This window comes from Chlamydotis macqueenii, chromosome Z (assembly GCF_036417535.1).
Source record: "Chlamydotis macqueenii isolate bChlMac1 chromosome Z, bChlMac1.mat, whole genome shotgun sequence".
Taxonomy (NCBI): domain Eukaryota; kingdom Metazoa; phylum Chordata; class Aves; order Otidiformes; family Otididae; genus Chlamydotis; species Chlamydotis macqueenii.
Genome location: NC_141593.1, coordinates 41,421,461 through 41,444,099, shown reverse-complemented (window position 1 = coordinate 41,444,099; position 22,639 = coordinate 41,421,461). Strand labels below are relative to the sequence as shown.

Sequence of the window (22,639 nt, the reverse complement as noted above, 5' to 3'; positions counted from 1 at the left end):
ATTATAGAGTTACATGACCTGTTCAAATGCCTCTTTCCCAGGCTGATGTCATACAGGTAAAGGCAAGTTAGTTCTTATTGCTTCGGATGGCCAGGGTGGATACAGGCTCAACAAGTTTAAGTGTTACTGAATTGTCTGTCATCTCCGTCATGTGTATCCAATACTCCAGCTTTTGCAAAAGTCGTATGTAGGAGAACATCTTTTGGGAGAAGAAGTTTCTTCTGAGGGTGTGAAATCACTGCCATGTTCTGCTATTAACTACCTCAAAACCAATTTAAACTTTTAAGCTGAAGGGTAGTATTTTCTTGAAAACCAGAGTAGCAAATCAATGCTTGTCTTTGATGAAAACTAAATGGGAGTTGTTGTGTATATTTTATTTGAAAGACGTATAATATTTTTATTCCTTGCTGCATTTTCTACACTGTAACTACTCAGTGGGGATTTAAGCACTTTTAACTTTCCTTTTCTGCTCTAACTCTTACTGTACTCCCTACACCATATGATCGGTTACCATAGGTGCTCAGGCTCTGCCAGCAGGAGCACAGAGTTTCTCGGTCTCTGCTGATCTGGCTCTCCGGCTCTTGTGCAGACGCTGTCAGTGGAACCACTGCCAAGCATAACTACAAGTGTTACTGAGTATATTCTGGGAGGCTGTCCTAGAAGACTTGACAGTGGTTGCTAGATAATGCTTCTCTTGGTGGGTGTTAATATTGTTTGATCCAAGGTTAATGCAACTTCTTGTATTCTGTGGAATACATTTAAAATCCTAAAACTAAATTCCTGTTCAGCAAGTCCAGAATAAGGTGAATCTTGTATTTCATTTAAGAGCTTCTTGCAATTAAAACTATGTATTATCTGCTTTTATGTATTTAATGCTGGCAGCACACTCATCTATGCTTTATATTTAGCTTCTTGTACTACTGTAATCACATTGCTATCTAACGTCCTCGTATACACAAAGGGAGTCTGATTGCATAGACATACGATGTACTCCAAAACTTGCAAGTCACATTACAGGAGACAGAAGCTGCTTTGCTTGGGACCGAGGATGTGTTCAGGCATACGTGGAGGGGAGTGGGGAGTTTGGAAAAGAGCAGGACTTGGGCTACAGCAGGGATAGCTGACTTCCAGGCCTAACGAGCCAAAGTCTTTGTAATTCTCAGCTGTTCAAAGTATACCAAGGACTTTGCAGAGCTGAGGAGGACAATGATGTGTAGTGGGAGTTCACAGGCGGGTAGTGGTGACAGGTGCTTGGAGTCCCCCCTATGTTACAGCCCTGGGCTGCACTGAATGTCCTCCAGGGATGTCCCTGCTCCTTGCAGGGGGGTTGGACTAGATGACCTTTGAAGGTCCCTTCCAACCCTAACCATTCTATGATTCTATGATTCATTTCAGCCTTGATAGCCCATGATGACCAATTTACAGTTTCCTAGTGTAGGCATTTAGATTTATCCATCAGGCTGTGTGTTGGCACACGTCACAACAACTTTGTGTCCAGGTGGCCAAGAAGTCAACAGCATCCTGGCTTGTATCAGAAATAGCATGGCCAGCAGGAGTAAGTAAGTGATCGTGCCCCTGTGCTCGGCACTGGTGAGGCTGCACCTCGAATACTGTGTTCATTTTTGGGCCCCTCGGTACAAGAAGGAAGTTGAGTTGCTGGAGTGTGTCCAAAGAAGGGCAATGAAGCTGGTGAAGGGTCTGGAGCACAAGTCTTATGAGGAGCAGCTGAGGGAACTGGGGTTGTTTAGTCTGGAGAAGAGGAGACTGAAGGGAGACCTAATTGCTCTCTACAACTACCTGAAAGGAGGTTGTAGTGAGAGGGGTTTTGGTCTCTTCTCTCAAGTAACTAGCAATAGGATGAGAGGAAATGGCCTCAAGTTGTGTCAGGGGAGGTTTAGATAGGCTATTAGGAAACGCTTTACTGAAAGAGTGGTCAGGCATTGGAACAGGCTGCCCAGGGAATGGGTGGAGTCACCATTCCTGGAGATATAAAAAAAAAATGTAGACATGGCACTTCAGGACATGGTTTAGTAGGAGTGGTGGTGTTAGGTTGGCGGTTGGACTTGATATCTTAGGGGTTCTTTTCCAACCTTAATGATTCTCTTCTCTTCTCTTCTATGTTACTGCAACTTCAGAATTGTCTAGTTCTCTCTAATTAAGTAGTCTAGTATTGCAATTCCTTTGTGTTTTCTGTAATAGGTGAATAATGTGTTTGTTTCTATTCTGCTCTATTTTCCTGATGTATTCTTTCACTCCATAATTCTTATCAGTTGTAATTTGACTGAATTAGAGAGATGTATGGAATATATATTTATTAGAAGTTTGAAGTAACAGGTTCTCCTAGTCACCTAGTCTCATCTCTGAAGAATTATGTGTGCATTGCTTTTATCAAAGATGTGTTCTTCTGAACCACTTTTTTCTTACAGAAGTGTGCTTAAAACCAATTAAAATTAAGGAAATGTAATTCTGAATGCACTTACTAGAAGTGGTAAGAGTGAAATGCTATTTTGTTGGGTTGGTGTTTGCATGGACCAGTTACTTCCGGAAGCTTTATGGTGAGGAGAAGCTTTACCTGAGCGAGGAGCATGGCCAGCAGGTCGAGAGAGGTGATTCTCCCCCTCTACTCCGCTCTGGTGAGACCCCACCTAGAGTACTGCATCCAGTTCTGGAGTCTCCAACATAAGAAGGACGTGGACCTATTGGAGAGGGTCCAGAGGAGGGCCACGAAGATAATCAGAGGGCTGGCGCCCCTTTCCTGTGAGGACAGGCTGAGAGAGTTGGGGCTGTTCAGCCTGGAGAAGAGAAGGCTCCGGGGAGACCTTTTAGCGGTCTTCCAGTACCTCAAGGCGGCTAATAAGAAAGATAGGGAGAGACTCTCAGAAGGGTCTGTTGTGACAGGACTAGGAGTAATGGTTTCAAAACAGAGGGAGGTAGATTCAGATTGGATATTAGGAGAAAATTATTTACAGTGAGGGTGGTAGAACACTGGAACAGGTTGCCCAGAAAGGTGGTGGCGGACCCATCCCTGGGCCAGGCTGGATGAGGCTCTGAGCAACCTGATCTAGTTGGGGATGTCCCTGCTCCTTGCAGGGGGGTTGGACTAGATGACCTTTGAAGGTCCCTTCCAACCCAAACCATTCTAAGATTGTATGATTTTAATGGAAGATGCAATTGTAGCAGTAACCTACAGAAAGGATCTTCACAGACAAAACAGGTGTCTTTTCACTCCTCTCTTCCAAAAGGTCTGTGTGATACGATTAAAAACTGAAAAGATACATCAATACATGTGATTTTTCTTTTAATGGAAATTTCAGGAAGTATTCACTAGAAAGGATAATCTTGACTTGAAAAAGGTGGCTGTTTTTATTGCAACATTGATCATTTTTTAGCTTTAGGAAAGGTACTTTTTGTGTGTATGTGTATATGCGTGCGCTTCACACCCCTCCTTTCCCACACCCCCGCCACTACCGGGAAGAGTGATCATAATCATGATCCACAAATGTGGCTACTTTCTCTACCAAGCTAGTTGTTGCCTGTTTCGTGGTGAGATTTGGATTCAGGTTCTGCATATTTAGCATATTGCTGAATTCAGATGTCTGTGTGAATTTCTGCAATGTAGGGAGTTCTTCATCAGCTGAAAGGACCTATTTCTTGTGCCGCTCTCCTCCATCCCCACCTCTTCTTCATTTGTTAGAAGGCTTTATCGACCAGGTGTGAATGGACCAGAAAGATGAATCTACTGTGATACTAAAACCAGATATCTCAGTAGATGTCTCTGTGTTACAGGAATAGACTTTACATTAATAATAGGTAAATTAAAACTGCATCTGTTCTGTAAATGTATTCTGTCTGTTGAATAGGCTTAAAGCTGTCTGCGTCACTGCATCAATTTATGAAGTAAAGTTGAAATACAAATACATAGCCACACATTTCAGAGATACTGTCTCAGTCTGATCTCTGAAGTAATTTGAAATGTTCTGGTAGAAGGAGTTATGTTAGTGGCACATGTCATTACAGTGTGCATGGTGTAAAATTAAGCCCATAAGCATTTAATAGACTCAGTAAAAGAATTTTATTATTGTTTTAAAGTGTTTGTTCAGGTTTTTCTCATCCTAGAATTCTATCTGTCTGAGAGAGAAAAAAACAATGTTAAATTTGATATTTTAGTGTTCTGCAGTTTTCTAAATTTTACATGTTCCAGGAACATATGAGCAGTTCACCTACTTGCCAGATGATAAGGTCGTTTCACGTGCAGACCCATTTAAAGGCTTTTTGCTCCTTCCCTGCAGGTGGCTGGGGCATTTCTTAGGGGTGCAGTGCTGCACCCTGGGCAATGTGCAAAGCCTTGCCTCGCTATTCTGACAAACTGAGCTACAGCCTACAACACAATTTCGCTTACTAGTGTCTTCGTTCAGTGCTTTTCTTTGAAATTATCACCACTGTTGTGCTATTGTCTCCAGTACCACTGAAACACTGGTAATTGTAGCAGATTTGTGTTGCAGTACCACATAGTCCTTCTTAGCACCTTCATCATGACTAAAAATACTAGCAGGCAGACTGTATTTAAAAACATCTCCATGGTCTGCAAAATCTCCCAAGCTTAAGGGAAAAGTAAAAACTACTCAAGACCTTTAGCACTGCAGTTGTATAGCAATTGGAGTCTCAACCACCTGCAAAAAGATTTAAAGACACAACAGCAAAACCTCAGCCATGTGGTAAGCAGTTCTGTGGTCAGTATATACTGTAGCTAAATGTGTTGATTTTCTGTGCAGAATTTTGACTTTTTTTTTTAGGTTGAAAGGAAACCCAGATAACCCAGTTCTGCTGAGGAATGTCCTGTAGAAGCTCTGGGATGCAACAAGGAGAATATTTCATAGATGCAGATCCTTCTTGAAACAGTCTCAGTGGTCTCTGCTGAGATTTCGGTGAAGTACGTCCACAGTTGCAGGACAGGGCAAAGGGTGTTTGGTGGAGACTAAGCTTACGTTATTTAAAGTTTTATGGCTGGCACTTTTCCCTGGTGTGCATGGAGATGAATACGTAATGTTTCCAGAGGACAGATCATTATGTTTATCCTTATTTATTCTTTGAATTAATGACACAGAAACACCCTACAGACCACAGATACCCAGAAATTAATTGTACATGGGGCATGCTCGGGTACAGTGTTGATACTGTATTCTGCAGCAAGTAACTTTGATTGACATAGATGTAAGGCAATAATGGACAATAATTATGCCTTTTATTATTATTATTAGGATGTTAATATTATCTCACAGCACTTTGTAAGTCAGTAAGAGAATCGGAAAAGATAGGTGAAGTCATCACTAAGGTCGTTCAGGAAGCAAATGCTTTTTCTTCACTGTTATTACTGTATAGTCTTCTCTGTTAGAAGGAATTAAAGCTCAACCCTGTGCTATCTCATCCTTGACTTTCACTAAGTTTCACTACTTCAGTGTGTAACAGATACATACCTCAAATGAAAGGTATGAAGGAGAGAAAACTCTAGGGTGAATTGGTGTGGGCAGCCAGCAAAACAAATAGATCATTGCTGTGGCACACCCTGGAAGTATTCCTTGTTGAGCTTCCTGGCCTTTGAAGTGCTTCAGAGTTGGGGACCCTGTGGGGAATAAACAGAGCTCATTACATCCTCTAGTGTGTACTTCTCAGGAGCCTAAAGGAAGAAGCAGAGCATATTGCAGACTTCTCAGTCTTCTATAAAAGTCTTTCTTTCATTAAAATTTTATTAGGATCTTTTAGATTGATTGATTCCTAGGTTGAATAATTGATTCCTAGCTAATAACTGTAGAGCTCTAATTTCACAAGTGATCAACGTTTTATTATTTGTGTGGTATACAGAAGCTTTTCTGTGTAATGGTTTCTTCACTGGTCCTGTTCACAACCTTTGACATGCTGCAGGTGGGTGCTATAGTGGCTGCAACATGTGGAAAGGGAGTACATCTTCTATTTAAAGCTGAATACATGCTGAAAAATTTGGTAGGTCATATAAGATCAAAAGGAGTGAATGCACTGAGAGAGACTCCTGAATCTCCTGAGAGAACTAAATTACAAAACGACAAAGATGTATTGTCTAAGTATTCCCTGTTTTTTCATTGTAAGAGGCATTAGTTGAAACACTTGCACAAGTGAGGAAACTACATTTTTGTGTAAGGCTGTTTGTTGCATATAGAAAGCTTTAAGACTTTTTAACAAAGCCAATCAAAGACATAGCTAGTGTTAAATCAGTGACTGATAAAAAAATCTTTACTTTGATTATAGGTTTTGCTATAGTTACATTTTTATTTAATAAGGAAAATTTAATTGCTAAGGCTTCAATATTAATCCTTTGATCATTCATTTTAATATGTCTCTTTAAAAATAATTGCAATTTATTTTTTTTTTTTTTACCTTTTGGAAATGCCAAAATCCCCAAATCACGTTGTTCCAGTTATTAGTCTGGTCCTTTCAAACCAGAAGACTGACTACTTTCCTTTGTGCTGGCAAAGGGAGGTGGGAAAAAGACACATTTTATGATCTTATTTTTCTTAAGGCCCAGTTTCCAATAAGCAACAAAACTGTTTATTTGTTTGGTTTTTCACTATGTGACATAAGCATTCTAAGTAATTTAGGTCAAGTTACTTAATTTCTTCTGTGCTGTGCAGTTAGTTGGTACACAAAACAAACTTATTGCCTTTTTAAGGCTCATTTATGACCTTACAGTTGTGATTACACTTAAAATTGTGATTTATTAGCACTGAAAAGGGAGAAAAACAGTTTAATAGAGCCATCAGGAAGGTAATTGTGCAAAGTATGCATTTTTGGTTTGTTTGCTGCTTTTGTGCTGTCTTCCCCTTAAATATTTAGCTGTGTAAATGCACATTTCTAATTTTTGGTGTTCTACACTTTACATGTTCTTCTCCAGTGGAAAGTGGTGAGAAAGAAACCAAAAAAGGAAGGAGAAAGAAGGGCACTTCTCCTCTGATGTCATATGATTTTTTAATTTAAAAATGAAATATCAACAAAAATGAGATCTGAAATAAAGTGCAAGGAGTGCAGTATCAAGAAGGACTGAAAGACGTAAGGAAGAAGCCAAAGAAGTATTATGAGATTGACTGGGAGACAATGAGCAGTGAAGTATAAATGAGCATGAATTAAAACTATGTATCAGAAAAGGTTATTGACACACTGCCACAGGGCATCAGCTTGGTCGGTTCAAAATGGTGTTTGACATCCATAAGTGTACTAAACATTGTCTTATTTGTTAAACTGAGCTTTGGGCTGGGTACTGTGTCTCATATGTCAATGCTTGTTCGTTTCTAGCTGTGGGGGATAACAGACTTAGAGGGAAGTTATTCTACATCAGTGCAGAGAGTAGTTTTTGAATGCCCATTCCCAAATGCTATTGGTCACAGTGTAAGAATAGACCCCAAAATGCAAGGTCAAAAAAAATTATGACTGTTGCTGTGTTTCTTGCAAATTTGTTTATGGCTCAGTTTTTGGAAAATTTGCATGAGAAGCGTTTATGAGGCCTGGCTCTCTAAAGGTGCTAAGCACTGCTCATAGTCACAAAATCATATTATCTATCAGAACGACATACTCCAATCATGCAAATGCATAAATAAAATAATACAGTTCACTGACAAGCAGACGTGGTAGATCTGTGTTAAGAGCTTATTGTAACAGCAGGAGATGAAAGAGCAAAAATCAGATAACAAAACTTTAGAACTCAAGTCTTGCAAGCCATGTTTCAGGCTTGAAAGTGTATGTTCATGCTTGATTATAGACACCCTAAAAATAGGGGCATATAATGGAAATGCTGACAGATTCTGAGCTATCATGATGGTAACAGGCAATGCTATAATTAGGCATACATCTGAGTAGACAGTGTAATATGATTGCTGTGTTTATACCCTGGGCTGGAAGGAATGTTTGTTAATCTGCACAATCCTCTTAAATGAGTTAGGGAGCAAAAGTTTGTGGAAAAAAAGATGGTGAGGTTTATTTTATATGCAGGCAGACTTGTGCGTATACCAAAAGACATCAGATACTTGCAGGATATTGGATAACTCTGGTTAACTGCATAACATGTAGTTATTTCAAGGTTGAGAAAAAAATGTGAGAATTTAACTGAAAACATCAGGCACTATACAATTCAGCAGGAAAAACCACGTGAAAAGTTTTCTATCTTTACATTATAAACAGAACATGGTTGAAATAGTTTGTATTTCAGTAAAAACTATGCTTTCCTCGTTTTATAGGCATTTATAGAATCACGGAATCATAGAATGGTTAGGGTTGGAAGGCATCTTTAAAGGTCATCTAGTCCCCTCATCAGAGCCCCATCCAACCTGGCCTTGAATGTTTCCAGAGGTGGGGCATCAGCCACCTCTCTGGGCGACCTGTTCCAGTGTTCCAGCACCCTCATTGTGAAAAATGTCTTCCTTATACCTAGTCTGAATCTGCCCTCTTTTTGTTTAAAGCCATTACCCCTTGTCCTGTCGCAACAGGCCCTACTAAAGAGTCTGTCCCTATCTTTCTTTTAAGCCCCCTTTAGGTATGGAAAGGCCACAGCAAGGTCTCCTCGGAGCCTTCTCTTCTCCAGGCTGAACAGCCCCAACTCTCTCAGATGTCCTCGGTGCTCCAGGCCTCTGATGGACTTGCTGGCCCTCTTCTGGACTCGCTCCAGCTAGTCCATGCCTCTCCTGTGCTGAGGGCTCCAGAGCTGGACGCAGCACTGCAGTTGGGTTCTCAGCAGGAGTGGAGTAGAGGGGGAGAATCACCTCCCTTGCCCTGCTGGCCATGCTTCTTTGGATGCGGCCCAGGATGCCGTTGGCTTTCTGGGCTGTGAGTGCAGTGTGCCAGCTGATGTCTAGCTTTTCAACCACCAGCACCCCCAGGTCCTTCTCGGCTGGGCTGCTTTCAATCCCTTCATTCCCCAGCCTGTATTTGTCCCGACCTGGCTGCAGGGCCTTGCACTTGGCCTTGTTGAACCTCATGAGGCTCACATGGGCCCACTTCTCAAGCTTGTCTGGGTCTCTGTAGATGGCTTCCCTTCCCTGAGGTCTGTCAACCACACCACTTAGCTTGGTGTCATCTGCAAACTTGCTGAGGGTGCACTCAATCCCCCTGTCCATGTTGCTGACAAAGATGTTAAACGGTGCCCATCCCCGTAGCAACCCCTGTGGATTGCCACTTTTCACTGGTCTCCACTTGGATTTTGAGTCGTTGACTGCAACTCTTTGAGTGTAACCATCCAGCCAATGCCTTATCCACGAACTCTGTAACGCCATTGTAGAAGACCACCAAATTTGTTACATACAGTTTGCCCTTAGTGAAGCCGTGTTGACTGTCACCAGTCACCTTGTTGCTTTCCATGTGCCTTAGCATGGTTTCCAGGAGGATCTGCTCCATGATCTTGCCGGGCATGGAGGTGAGACTGACTGGCCTGTAGTTCCCTGGGTCTTCCTTGTTTTCTTTTTTAAAAATGGAGGTTATGTTTCCCCTTTTCCAGTCAATGGGAACCTCACCAGACTGCCATGATTTCTCAAATATGAGGGATAGTAGCTTGGCAACTTTATCTGTTGGTTCCCTCAGGACCTGTGGCTGTATCGGGTCCCATGGTCTGGGTGTGTCAGGTCCCATGGACTTGTGCACCTTCAGGTTCCTTAGATGGTCTCAAACCTGCTGTTCTGCCAAAGTGGGCCGTTCTTTACTGTCCCAGTCACTGTCTTTGTCTTCTGTGACTTTTGTGATGTGAGTAGAGCCCTTGCTGGTGAAGAATGAGGTAAAAAGTCATTGAGTACCTCAACCTTCTCAATGTTCCCGGTAACCACGTCTCCCATTTCCTTCTGGTGAGGACCCACCTTTTCCCCATCTTTCTTTTGTCTCTGATGTACTTACAGAAGCTTTCCTTGTTGCCCTTTGATGTTGGTGCCCAGATTTTTTTTTTTAACCAGCTTTCTTGGGTCCTCTTTTCCCCCAGGGCTTTATCCCATGGTACTCTGCCAATCAGATCCCTGAAGAGACCAAAGTCTGCTTTTCTGATGTCCAGAGTAGTGAGCTGGCCTTGTGCCCTCCTCACTGCCCTAAGGATCTGGAACTTCACCATCTCACGGTCACTACAGCCAAGGCTGCCCTTTAGCTCCACATTCCCCACCAGCCCCTCCCTCTTGGTAACAACAAGGTCCAGCATAGCACCTCTCCTCAGTGCATTCTAGGAACCTCCTGGATTGCTTATGCCCTGCTGTGTTGTCCTTCCAACAGATGACAGGATGCTTGAGTTCCACCATGAGGACCAGGGCTTCTGACCGTGCGGCTGCTCCTGTCTGTCTATAGAGATCGTCCACTCGGTCCTCCTGGTCAGGTTGCCTGTAGCAAACCCCCAGTGTGTCCCCTGTCCCTGCCCTTCCTGTAATCCTGACAAGTAAGCTCTCTGTCAGCTCCTCATCCGTCCCCAGGCAGAGCTCCGTGCACTCCAGCTGGTTGTTGACATAGAGGGTAACAATCTCCTCATCTCTGCTGTCTGTCCTTCCTGAAGAGCCTGTATCCCTCCATTCCAGCACTCCAGTCATAGCAACCATCCCACCACATCTCTGTTAGGCCAACAAGATCATAGCCCTGCAGGTGTGTGCATGTCTCTAACTCCTCTTGTTTATTCCCCATTCTACATGCATTCGCATAGAGGCATTAAAGTCAGACTCTTGATGAAGTTGCCTTGCTAGCTGGAGTGGCTGGAATTCCTTTGTGCTGCAGATCTCCAGTCAAAAAGTCTTTTTCTCCCATTTTCTTTTTGCTGTTGAACTACTCTTTCTTTTGTAATTTCAGAGGTCAGAGCCCAGCTGTTGCTGAATTTAACTTGCTCCTGAAAGCATATTCTTTGGAAACTTATGGTGTTGATCCTCATCCTTGCAAGGTAACAGTACTTTTTACTAACATCTAATGAAATGTTATTTTTCTAATATTTAGTAAAAAGCCATTAGTTGAATTGATTTAGCTCTAGTTTTGATCAGGCACAAATGGGGAGTAATTTATAAAAGAACTTGCCCTGGAACTACACATCATGTTTAAGCTTTGGAAAAACATTGACTAGTTGACATTTCTGCATCCGTCAAAGGAAAAGTCACTTCAGAGGAAGCAGAACATCATAGGAGAACGTAGTAGAGTGTCATGACAAAAGCTTTGATTATACTTCGTAATTTCTTTGCATTTAATGTAAATGTTTCTCTAAATACACCAGATGTGAAATATTTTGTGTTTACCAAGATTTTCAGGACTCAGCGTTATTCTATCCAGAAGATGCAACAAATTGATAGTCCTTGTCAGTTTTTCAAATACCATCAAAATATGCAAATTTTAGGAAGAACAGCAAACCAAATGTACAGAGGGGAGAACAGGATATGGATTTGCATATTGCTCTACTTTGCTGTTTTGTGGTTCTCTGGAAGAAGGTGATTTTAGTTACCAGTTCTGATTATCCCTTACACCTGCATTTTTAATTACTTGGTTTTATCTGCATAATCTGCAGTGTTTGTTTTTAGTGTTACTTGCTTCATGTTTTAACTGCTGCTTTTACTTTGGCTTGTATACCACCTCATCTGGTGGAACAGCAGTGCTGTCCAGTTAGCTGTTCTGGTGGAGAGCACCCTTAAACAGTTAGCTCTAACATAAAGCTGCATTGGACTTCATAGCCTTTGCTAGGAATGGTGCTCCTCCATGAAATACAGGATCTGCTTCAGAGCTCAGTGATGTCAGAGAGTTAGTAAACTTTAGTTTGAAACTATAGTGTAAATTTTCAGAGGGTATCCCGTACACTATGTTGGCAGTTAGGACAGAGTCGAAACTGGCTCAGAATTTCGTCTTTACCTCTACGGTAGGGCTTGTCACATGTAGGCATGCAGGGGTTCATGGCCCATGCTTAAGGAAAATTTTTCAGTTTTCTGCAAGTTGAACTGCACAGCAAGGTGCTTCCCTAGCTTCTTATAACGTGCTCCTTCCAGTGCTGTGGCTGCTACTCTGGGAGCATCACTGTTTTGTTCCCCCTTATTTTATTGGTGGAACATAAGGCACAATAACTTTGACTAACTTTACCGAGGTGAGAGTCTGGAACTTGGGATGGACAAGAGATCCAGTTAATACAAAACTCATCTGATCATTGCTGAAAAACTATGAGCCAGAACTTTTACTGTGGAATTAAAAATTTTAAAAAATATCTTTCCTGTTTGAAAGGAATATGTTCTGCTTTGTGTTCGAGAGTACTTGCTTATTGTAGTAAATGCTGCCTGTCAGCAGTACTGCCAACACAACATCTCACAGAGGAACAAAATTTAAAAATATCAGTGTTGAGGCAGATAGGAATCCTTGGTTTGTAGTTAGTCAGTATGTTAGGAATGAGACATACACAGAATTATATTTTCAACAAAATCAGTAAGTATACGTAAGGATTCCTTCTTGTCATCAGCTACAGGTAGACGGAGAAAAAAGCATAGGATGCTGTTACTCCGTTAAATGCCCAGAAATAAATGAGGCCTGTATTGTCAAGGGCAGTCTTTGTTCTTTAGAAGTGTACAATTTGGAGGCAAAATTTATTTCAAAAAGGAAAAAAAAAACAGAGGTAATCTATAGTGGAGTAACAGTTTATACTATCTGTCAGAAATGCCTCATTGGATGAGGGGAAAATTGTATTTCTTTTTCCTCTTTCAAGGACTCAGCGGGGATGACTACATTTTTAGGATTCACAGCTGCAGGATTTGTGGTTTTCCAGGGGAACAAAAGAATTCATTTGTTAAAATGGTAAGCTTGTGAAGTAAGAGTAAGTTAATATGCAAGAGTTTCTTTTCTCCTGTGTCTTCCTTTCTACCTACTATCTTCACATGCATTTGTTGTCTTTAAGGAGAACCACGTGAATATTCCTTCTCTTGCCTCATCATGTTTCTGTTTTAAAGGGTGTCATGGTTTGAGATATATAATAATAATTTTATCTCATTCTTCCTCAAGTGAAAATTATGCCACAGGGTGCATCAGTCAAGATAATGCACAAATGCTGGAATTCACTAAATTGATTTTTCAACTATGCTGTGAATTACCAATGAAGTTTATTGGCAGAGATGTCTGGAGGAGTATACAAGAGTCCACCTGCATCTTTATTTGACTCTTATAAGTGTTGCTATTTCTTCATTTAATTAACCTCAATTTGAAAACTATAAAAGAGCTTATTTTGTAAGCAGAGGAGGAGGTGAGAAGGCCTTTGAATTTTTATTTTTTAGCTTCTTTTTTTTTAAGAAGTGGACACTTACACAGTTGTCCTTGGTTTGTCTGTCTTTGTTTTTCTTTTCTGCTCCTGTAAAACCTTTGACTTAATTGGGCAGCCTCAGCCAAGTTTGAGGGAGAGGTAAAACCGAGCTCCCGCAAGTGGTGTAGGAGCAGCTGGCCATGCTGTCAGCAGTGTGGTGCAGAGTCAGCATAGTCACGCTCAGACGTTGATAAATCTCACGTTAGCCCTGTGGCTAAACAAATGCCAAGAGCAGTTACTTAGATGTGGCTACTCCACCTCAGTGCTCCCAGCCTGTCTTGTGGGAAGAAGATGGGAAGGAAGTGAAGAAATGGTGAGGTGGCTTTTGTATAGAGCTAGACTCTTTGCTGCATATCCATAGAAACCTCCTCCATAGCTGACTAACCTGAAATTCTGGGAGATACAAAGTCACTGTATTCTGTCGGTATGACTCAGTTCCCGGTGGAGTTCTAGGGGCATGTCTGCTGAATACCATCCATTTGTGATCCTGGATTTGTAGTTGTAGTTTCCCTAGGGTTAATTTTAGGTAGCCCTAGTCACAGTGCTTTGGTGGTTTGGGCTTTTGACGTAAGGACAGCGTAACTGTTACATCAGTCTATGCTGCAGGGAGGGGAGAATAGCGGTTGCCAAGCAGGTACCTACCATGGTGGGAAATGAGTTTCACAGCACTTAGTTTTTCATGTTACTTAAGGATAATGTGTCCTTTTGGAGATCTCAGTGTATTAATTTAGTCAATTGGCATGTAAACTAGATAAAATATGAAAGAGTAATAGAAGAAAAGCCATTAAGCTGTCTCAGTGTTGTGCTGGCTGTTGGAAGGTCGATCTGGTGAGGTTTAGCTGAATGCCATGTATTGCTGCTTTAATTTCTGAGACCTAGAACTGAGTGCTAGTAGCTTTAACTGATATTAGCTGATACTTGCACTACACAGTAAAATCCAAATTGATAGTTGAGATTTCCTTTTCAATGGAAAAGCTTTCTCAACTGGAATGATTTGTTGTTGTTATTGTTTAATGTTAAAGCAAAACTCGTTATAAAGTCTAAGGGATAGCATTGTCCTTACCTCATTCCCAGAATAGTTCCCATTTCAACCATCTGACATCCAAAATCTTTAGAGAAGTTTATGAGAAACTACACTGTCTCCATTTTAGCTGTGTTAACGACTAAATTTCCATTACAGCTTAAGCAGAGGCATTGTATTGCCTTTATATAGTGCTATGTTATTCCATATGTAGATTATGTTTTCAACCTTGGTTAAATTAAATTTTGACCTAAGCTTGCAACTGGTAAGACCCCAATAATAAATGCTGTCAAACATTTTATTTTTTTTCCTCTTGTGTTCTATCTGTAAGTAGTCAGTTACTAAGATGTGTGATACGAAACCACAAATAAATGAGGATAGAGATAAGATGTTGCTGGTAAAAAGTGCCTGCATCTAGAGAACTGTGTGCCTTCTTATGAAACATATGCAGGCTGAGAGAGTATTATCTTTCCCTCAATGTAATTACATTAGATGTTCCAAGATTTTAAGATGTAAGAGGAATTACAAACTGCGTAATAAATAGAATATAAACATAAGCTTCTGCCTACTTTTAATTTCCTCTTCATTTTCCAGCAGCCAAAGTTAATTCTTTGAAGGTGCATAGAGTTGTAGAAGAAATACTATGTGCTTATGTTCTCTGCTCTAAAGAAAAATAGAATATTAAATACTTTTATGCTGAAGGTTTTAAGACTTCTGTTGAGGCTCTTTGTCATTTGACAGCCTGCTTGACTTTGTGAATCAGGGAAACTTCCTTGCAAGTTGATTTTCTTACTTCTAGGTCTATATATTTTTCCTCTATGTCCTGGTTTCAGCAGGGATGGAGTTAATTTTTCTCTCAGTAGCTGGTGTGTTTTGGATTGTGTGTATGAAGAATGTTGATAAACACCCTGATGATATGAGTTGTTGTGAATGAGACCAAGGACACCGTCGTGCTTTCCAAGTCTCATTAATGTGCAGATGCAGGAAGCTGGGAGAAAGACAGACAGAATAACTGACCCAAACTGGCCAAAGAGAGTATTCCATGCCATAAATGTCATGCTTAGTATTTAAGTGGGGCTTGGCCAGGGTGGGTATCTGCCTTCCTGGCATCCACCTCTCTCTCCTGTGTGCTGGCATCGTTCCCTCTACCTTGCTGGCCCCCTTTTTCGCTCCTTTGCTTGCCACTTGGTTTTGTTTCCGTGATCACTGCTCAGGTCGGGCTGTTTTGGTCATTGGGACATTGGGTGGTGAGAAAACATACATTGTTCATTTTTTATATTTTAGTATCCTTATAATCTGTTATTATTGTTGTTTTCCTTTGCTATTCTAGTAAACTGATTTCATCTAAACCCACAAGTTTTCTTTCCTTCGAAATTCTCTACCCTGTTCCTGCTGGGGAGGGGAAGGAGGGGGTGAGAAACTGTGTGGTGACTTGGGCTAAACCATCCCACTCTACTTAAATGATTTTTCTTTTTCTAGGTGTGATGTCTATAAACTGAAATTTGAAGGGAAGACGTTTTATGTTTTTGGAGCTCAGAAAGAGGTCAGGTTTAATATTTTTACAGAACTACTGTTTTTGATCTGGAGTCAATTAAAACATAACATTTTTTAACTAAACAAACTTCTAAACAATCAATAATTGTTCATATTGTAACTAAAATACAGAATATGAGTGAATGTGAATATTGCTGTTGTCAAAAGAATGTCTAATTTGCAAAGAACTAAGACATTTTTCACTCAACATTCATGCAGTGCTGTGTTGATTGCTCATGTGTCTGGTTGCTGTGTAGTCAAGTTTTATTGGATTTTAAAGCACTAAAGCTGTACCCGTCCACTCTAAAGCATGAGTGACATCTGAGTATGATTGAAAATTCAGGTGGGCATTGATACTTGGATCAATGTGAGGTGGTTTTGGTTGATTTCAATCATGTACTCAATTCTTGGTCAGTTGAATAGGCTGGAGTCTGTCCTAGGTAGTTAGGAGTCCTATCATTGGAATCTTGCCATTGAAATCATGGAGATTTTTGCCTACAGCATGCTGTTATCAGTTCTTCCCCTAGGAAGAGTGATACAGCCCAAGATTATGGCTTTGAATGCATTCTAGGTGAGGAACAGAAGATGGAGGAAGGACATACACCCAGAGGTGTCAGAAGCTGTTTGGGTGGTTGTAAGGAAGCTTTCATGATAGGACATAGAGAACAGGAAGAGGTGGATGATAAGTAGTGCAGCAACAGTGCATTGTTCAATATTGAACATAGAGACTTTTGTCCTTTGATTTTGACCTGAAGACAGTTCGTACAGATTTATTCTACAAGCCACAAGTCTCCTCTGCCCCTGCCAAGCACCTCTTTTTATTTCTGCAAGAATTGCCTGCACAGCTACTTCTGTGGGTGAACCACAGATTGAGGCTACACACAAAAACTTGATCTTCATTGTATCCGGTTCAAGACTTCAATCTTTCATAATTCAGCATTTTCATTACTTTTATTTGCTTTCTTTTCCTTACATTTAGAAAAAGGCTGTGCTGTCGTTTCATACCTCTACACCAGCAGCCTGCAAGCATCTTTGGAAATGTGGGGTGGAGAACCAGGCTTTTTACAAGTACGTAAACCTGAAGCCATTATCTATACTGAAAGTAAAAAAAAAAGTGCATGTGAGTAGAAGATTCAATGTGAAATGTTCCATTTCATTAACCAAATTCAAAATGCAACCAGAAAATATGCAATTTAATGGGGAATATTATTTCAAGTCACTACAATAAATTGTTTAAAATCTCAGTGAGGCAGGAGGGTTTTGGCAGTGAATATTTACACTTTTTCCCAGCACACTGTTTTTGCTGTTCCGTAGTGTGATGTTGCATGGACACAGTACTACACTTGTGTCTGGGAACATAGTTGTTAATTTTAGCCCTGCTGTTGAATACCTTGAGAATGGAGGAAACATTCTGTTATGCTTCATTCTCTGGACTCTTCTGCTGGTAGCTAATGTTTTCCCACTTGAAATCCAAGGTTTAGTAAGAATTGATTGAAAAAAAAATTAACTACAATGATTCAAAAAAAAAGAAAATGGTCTTAGATATATTTTGAAAGATGCCAGCCATCTATTTTTTTTTTAAATTAAAAAAAGCTTGTAAATTGACAAGAAAAAAGGAATATTTTCTTCCCTATTCCCTAAAAGAGCTGTTATTCTTGCTACTTAGTCTCTCCTTACAGTATCTTGCATATTTTATAAAAAATACTGTTTCTGTGTTGGAGCATAGCATCACCAGGAGGCTGCTATAAGGGCAAATAATAATTAAGTAGGAAGAACATATCTTCTAACATGGATGTTAATGGCCTGCTTTATTTTGGAGAAGATAGCTGATTTTGTTTCAAGACTGATACAATAATATATCAATAGAATCTATTCAAGTGGTATATTCAGTGAAGAAACAGGAAATAGGAGCTGGCACAATACACCTGTTAGTTCTCTGTGTTAACATGTACTGTGTTTGAGAGCGAATTAATAAAAATGTTATCAGGAAGTGTTTTCCAGTGGAAGTACATACAAATAGGAAAATAGCACATGGTGTTTGAGTGGTTTTATTTTGTGTTACTGGAAATGAATATAGGAAATAAGAAACAATTCCCTCCCAAAAGGGAGAAATTAGTGCTTGAAGTAAAGATGTCTAAGGGAGACTCACAGGAATGTCATGGTAAGGTCATGGAGCAGATTCTCCTGGAAACCATGCTAAGGCACATGGAGAGCAAGGAGGTGGTTGGTGACGGCCAACATGGCTTCACCAAGGGCGGATTGTGCCTGACCAATTTGGTGGCCTTCTATGATGGGGTGACAGCATTGGTGGACAAGGGACGAGCAACGGACATAATCTACCTGGACTTGTGCAAAGATTTTGACACTGTCCTGCACGACATCCTTCTCTCTAACCTAGAGAGACATGGGTTTGATGGATGGACCACTTGGTGGGTAAGGAGTTGGCTGGATGGCCACTCTCAGAGAGTGGTGGTCAACGGCTCGAAGTCACGAGATCAGTCATAGGTGGCGTCTCTCAGGGGTCCATGCTGGGCCCAGCCCTGTTCAACATCTTTGTCAGTGACATGGACAGTGGGATAGAGTGCACCCTCAGCAAGTTCGCCAATGCCACCAAGCTGTGTAGTGCTGTCAACAAGCTGGAAGGGAGGGATGCCATGCAGAGGGACGTTGACAGGCTGGAGAGGTGGGCCCGTGCCAACCTCATGAAGTTCAGCCAGGCCAAGTGCAAGGTCCTGCACCTGGGTCATGGCAATCCCAGGCACAAATAGAGGCTGGGCGGAGAATGGATTGAGACCAGCCCTGAGGAGGACTTGGGAGTGCTGGTGGATGAGAAGCTCAACATGAGCCGGCAGTGCACCCTTGCGGCCCAGAAGGCCAACCGCATCCTGGGCTGCATCAAGAGGAACGTGGCCAGCAGGTCAAGGGAGGTGATTCTCTCTACTCTGCCCTGGTGAGACCCCACCTGGAGTACTGTATCCAGTTCTGGAGGCCCCAGCACAAGAAGGACATGGACCAGTTGGAGAAGGTCCAGAGGAGGGCCACGAAGATGATAAAAGGGCTGGAGCACCTTTCCTATGAGGACAGGCTGAGAGAGTTGGGGCTGTTCAGCCTGCAGAAGAGGAGGCTCCGGGGAGACCTGATAGCGGTCTTCCAGTACCTCAAGGGGGCCTACAAGAAAGATGGGGAGAGGCTGTTCAGTAGGGCCTGTTGTGATAGGACGAGGGGTAATGGTTTTAAAATAGAGGAAGGTAGATTTAGATTAGATTTTAGGAAAAAAAATTTTACAATGCGAGTTATAGAACACTGGACCAGGTTGCCCAGAGAGGTGGTGGATGCCCCATCCCTGGAAACGTTCAAGGCCAGGTTGGATGAGGCTCTGAGCAACCTGACCTAGTCAGGGATGTCCCTGCTCCTTGCAGGGGGCTTGGACTAGATGACCTTTGAAGGCCCCTTCCAACCCTAACCATTCTATGATTCTATGATCATCTGTATACTCTTACTGTTAAATGGTTGTAATATGAACTGTTTGGGTTTTGGTCACAAATACATGGTTATGGTAGGTTTGGCTTTGACTAGGTGCCAGATGCCCACTGAGCTTCTCTCTCACTCCCTCTCTTCAGCAGGTCAAGGGGAGAAAATAAGACAAAAAACCTCATGTGTTGGGATAAATTCAGGAAGATTTTACTGTTTACTATCACAAGCAAAACAGACTTGACTTGGGGAAGCTTAATTTAATTTATTTCTCACTTTCTTATTTTATTTTTCGATGGCAGTAAAGATAAAATTAAAAACACCCCTCTCCTGTTTCTTCCCAGACTCAACTTCACTCCTTCACTCCCAGCTCCTCTATGACCATCTTGCTCTGAGCAGCACAGGGAGATGGGGAATGGGAGTTGTAGTCAGTTCATAGCAGTTTCTTCTTGCTGCTCCTTCCTCTTCACACTTTTCCCTAGCTCCAGTGTCCTTCACAAAGAGCTCCAGCATGAGTCCTTCCCATGGGGTGCAGTCCATCAGGCTAAACCTGCTGCAGCATGGGTTCCTCTCCATGGGCTACAGCTCCTGCCAGGAGCCAGCTCCTCTGTGGTCTCTCCAGGGGCTGCAGCTTCCCTCAGGGCATGTCTACCTGCTGTAGTGCAGATTCGTCCGTGGGCTGTAGTGAGGATATCTGCTCTGGTGTCGTCTTCCATGGGCTGATGGAGACAACCTGCTTCCCCATTGTCTTCTCCTCGGGCTGCAGGGGAATCTCTGCTCCAGCACCTGGAGCACCTACTCCCCCTCTTTCTTCTCCAACCTTGGTATCTCCAGGGCTGCTTCTCTCATGTTTTTTTCTACTTTCCAAATGTCTTCAAGGCATTACTGTGGGGTTATTTCTTTAGCATGATTGCCTGAAATTATGCTTGCCTGTTTCAATTTTGGTGGGTCTTAAAAGAGGACTACTTTAGTAAAATAAAGATTGGTTGTGATATTCAATGGAGAGGAACCTGGCTGATAGATTGGAAAACAGTAATGGTTGGTATGTGGAGTGCAGAAGAATAACAACCCTCAAAACATGAAACTGATGCCAAAGCAATCTGTAAGTAAAGGCTTGGGATAGTAGTTTTGAAACAGCAGAAGTCTTCATGCATTTCAGATAAACTGAGCTGTACAGTGTGGACTTTTAGCTACTTAACAGCATTAAATAAATCCTTTTTGTTTATGTTCTGTATGATACCAACAAGGTATTCTAGTTAGCTTAGAACAGTTGTAGCCAGGTTGTGTAAGTAATTCATTATAATGACACTTTGCCTTAATTAGATTTGATCCTCTCCTCTCCTTAGATGAACTTGAGACTTGAAATTTAAGATAAAGTCATGATCTCTTGGCATGTCTTGAGAAACAGAGCTTTAGTCTTGTTTTGATCTAGGGTCAGGGTTGACTGTTGTGATTATTTTCAAGTAGCTATAAATGATAGAAGGTTGTCTACTAGGATCTGGGAATGAGAGACTTGATATGAAATCAATTTGCCATTTTGAAGGCAGAGAACATAAAGGAGATGGCGCGTCTGAGGTACTCTTCCGTGATCTTTGTGATAAAAAGTTGCTGTGTACTGGATGGTTAGAGAGAAGCAGTAGGATATGATGTAGGGTACTAAGAAGTTGACTCTATAGAGACATCAGAAATGCAGCTACTTTTGGAGACAAGTGTTACCACTTCTTTATTATTTCTTTGCTTTGCTAGTGGGAAAGTGGAAATAGCCACATTTTCCCACAATCAAGATGATGTTAGGGCAAACTTGTCCTAGGGGCTTTTGGTGTACCACCGTCTTTAATTCATCCAGTGAATAAAAATCCCTACAGGTGCAGCAGGTGTTGGCATTTAATTTTCTTGCTTTCCTGTCCAGGTAATGATTTGTTTTATGTTCAGTCGTTCTGTACTATCTGAATTATTTTATACATGCTTTGTATTCTGATTTGTATAAAGGCCTTAAAAAAAGTTGGAAAGCCCAATTATCGTGTATTACTTTATGGTATAAAAATTAAAAAGCTCGTAGTTGGCCTTGCTAATTTCTCCTTTTTCTTCAAGGTATGCAAAATCCAGTCAGATCAAGACCATGTCCAGCAGCAAGATATTTTTTAAAGGCAGTAGATTTCGATATAGGTGAGTGTTTGTTTGTTTTTCATGATAAACCATTTCGGAAAGTAAGAGAAAATATCAGTAATTACTTGTGGCAAATTCAGGGCTTTTCCTTTTTGAGGAGCAGTTCACACCTAATCCAGGTCAGGATTTGAAAGATTTTCTGTTGTATCTTTAGTGTCACATATAAAATAAACTGAACGCTTTATGCAGACTTTTTTCAAGGCGCCATTTCAGCAGAACAGGACTCCACTTTTGGTGCAATTTCTGTATAAAAAAGGATGTGTGGCTAGTGTAGAGATTCCATGCCCCCTGTAACTGGGCAGCTCTGGACCAGGGGTGCATTAGTGGGACAGTCTGGTCCCGCTTCTACTATTCTACTACAAAAGGCTGCTTTTTCTTCAGTTGCTTGGCAGACAAGTGGTGTGCAGAATTTTTAATCTGGAACATTGTATATCCACTACATGAGATTTTTTTTTTTTTCCTTTTCCTTTTCTTCTTTTGAATGTAACTTAATTGTTCATGTATGTATAGTGCTTGGCATGTAATGAGCTGATGTTAGGATTTGCTTGAGTATTTATCTTGTGTTTTAATGCAGTGGAAAAGTAGCCAAAGAGGTTGTGGAGGCAAGCTCTAAAATCCAGAGGGAACCTCCTGAAGTTCACAGGTATGTCTTGACATTCAATGTTAAAGTTTAAGGACTAAGGATTATTGCTCTCAACAGAGAAATTCTCTTTCTCTTACTGTGAGATGTACTGGCTGTCATTCTTAGCTTCTGCAATGAGGCGTGCAAGCCTTGGAAAATATGTGTTGCCAATGTTACAAAATTCTGACAATAGCATATTGTCTCCTACACAAGAGAACTTAATCTGTGCTGCTTTGAAGCTGGATTTAATCAATCAGTCAGATAAGGAGCTTATATTATTTTCTGTATTATGACATAGACTGTTTTTACATGATCCTGACAGAAAAGTACATTCTCATTTCATTCCTATTTCTTGACCAGTTTTGAAAGATTCTGTTTTGTGTATGTATATGGTTATATTTAAAGGTATACCTGATATTTTTTCCATCATGCAGTCCGATGAAAAACCAAGAAATTAATTCAGTAAAGAGAAAAATTATCAGAGAATTTTTCTTTTTCATAGAAAAAAAAAGATTTGGCTTGTTAGAAATAAGCAGCT

At 41.2% G+C, this 22,639-nt stretch overlaps 1 protein-coding gene across 2 annotated transcripts in view; it reads left to right on the top strand.

Moving 5' to 3' along the window:
- FRMD3 (FERM domain containing 3) overlaps positions 1-22,639 on the top strand; it is a 142,948-nt gene that overhangs the window by 95,996 nt on the left and 24,313 nt on the right. For both annotated transcript variants that reach the window (XM_086770995.1, XM_086770996.1), the window contains exons 7-12: positions 10,825-10,912; positions 12,701-12,789; positions 15,789-15,852; positions 16,822-16,910; positions 21,405-21,479; positions 22,054-22,122. In XM_086770995.1, the coding sequence (XP_086627121.1) occupies positions 10,825-10,912; positions 12,701-12,789; positions 15,789-15,852; positions 16,822-16,910; positions 21,405-21,479; positions 22,054-22,122 (474 nt within the window). The remainder of the gene's footprint in view (positions 1-10,824; positions 10,913-12,700; positions 12,790-15,788; positions 15,853-16,821; positions 16,911-21,404; positions 21,480-22,053; positions 22,123-22,639) is intronic.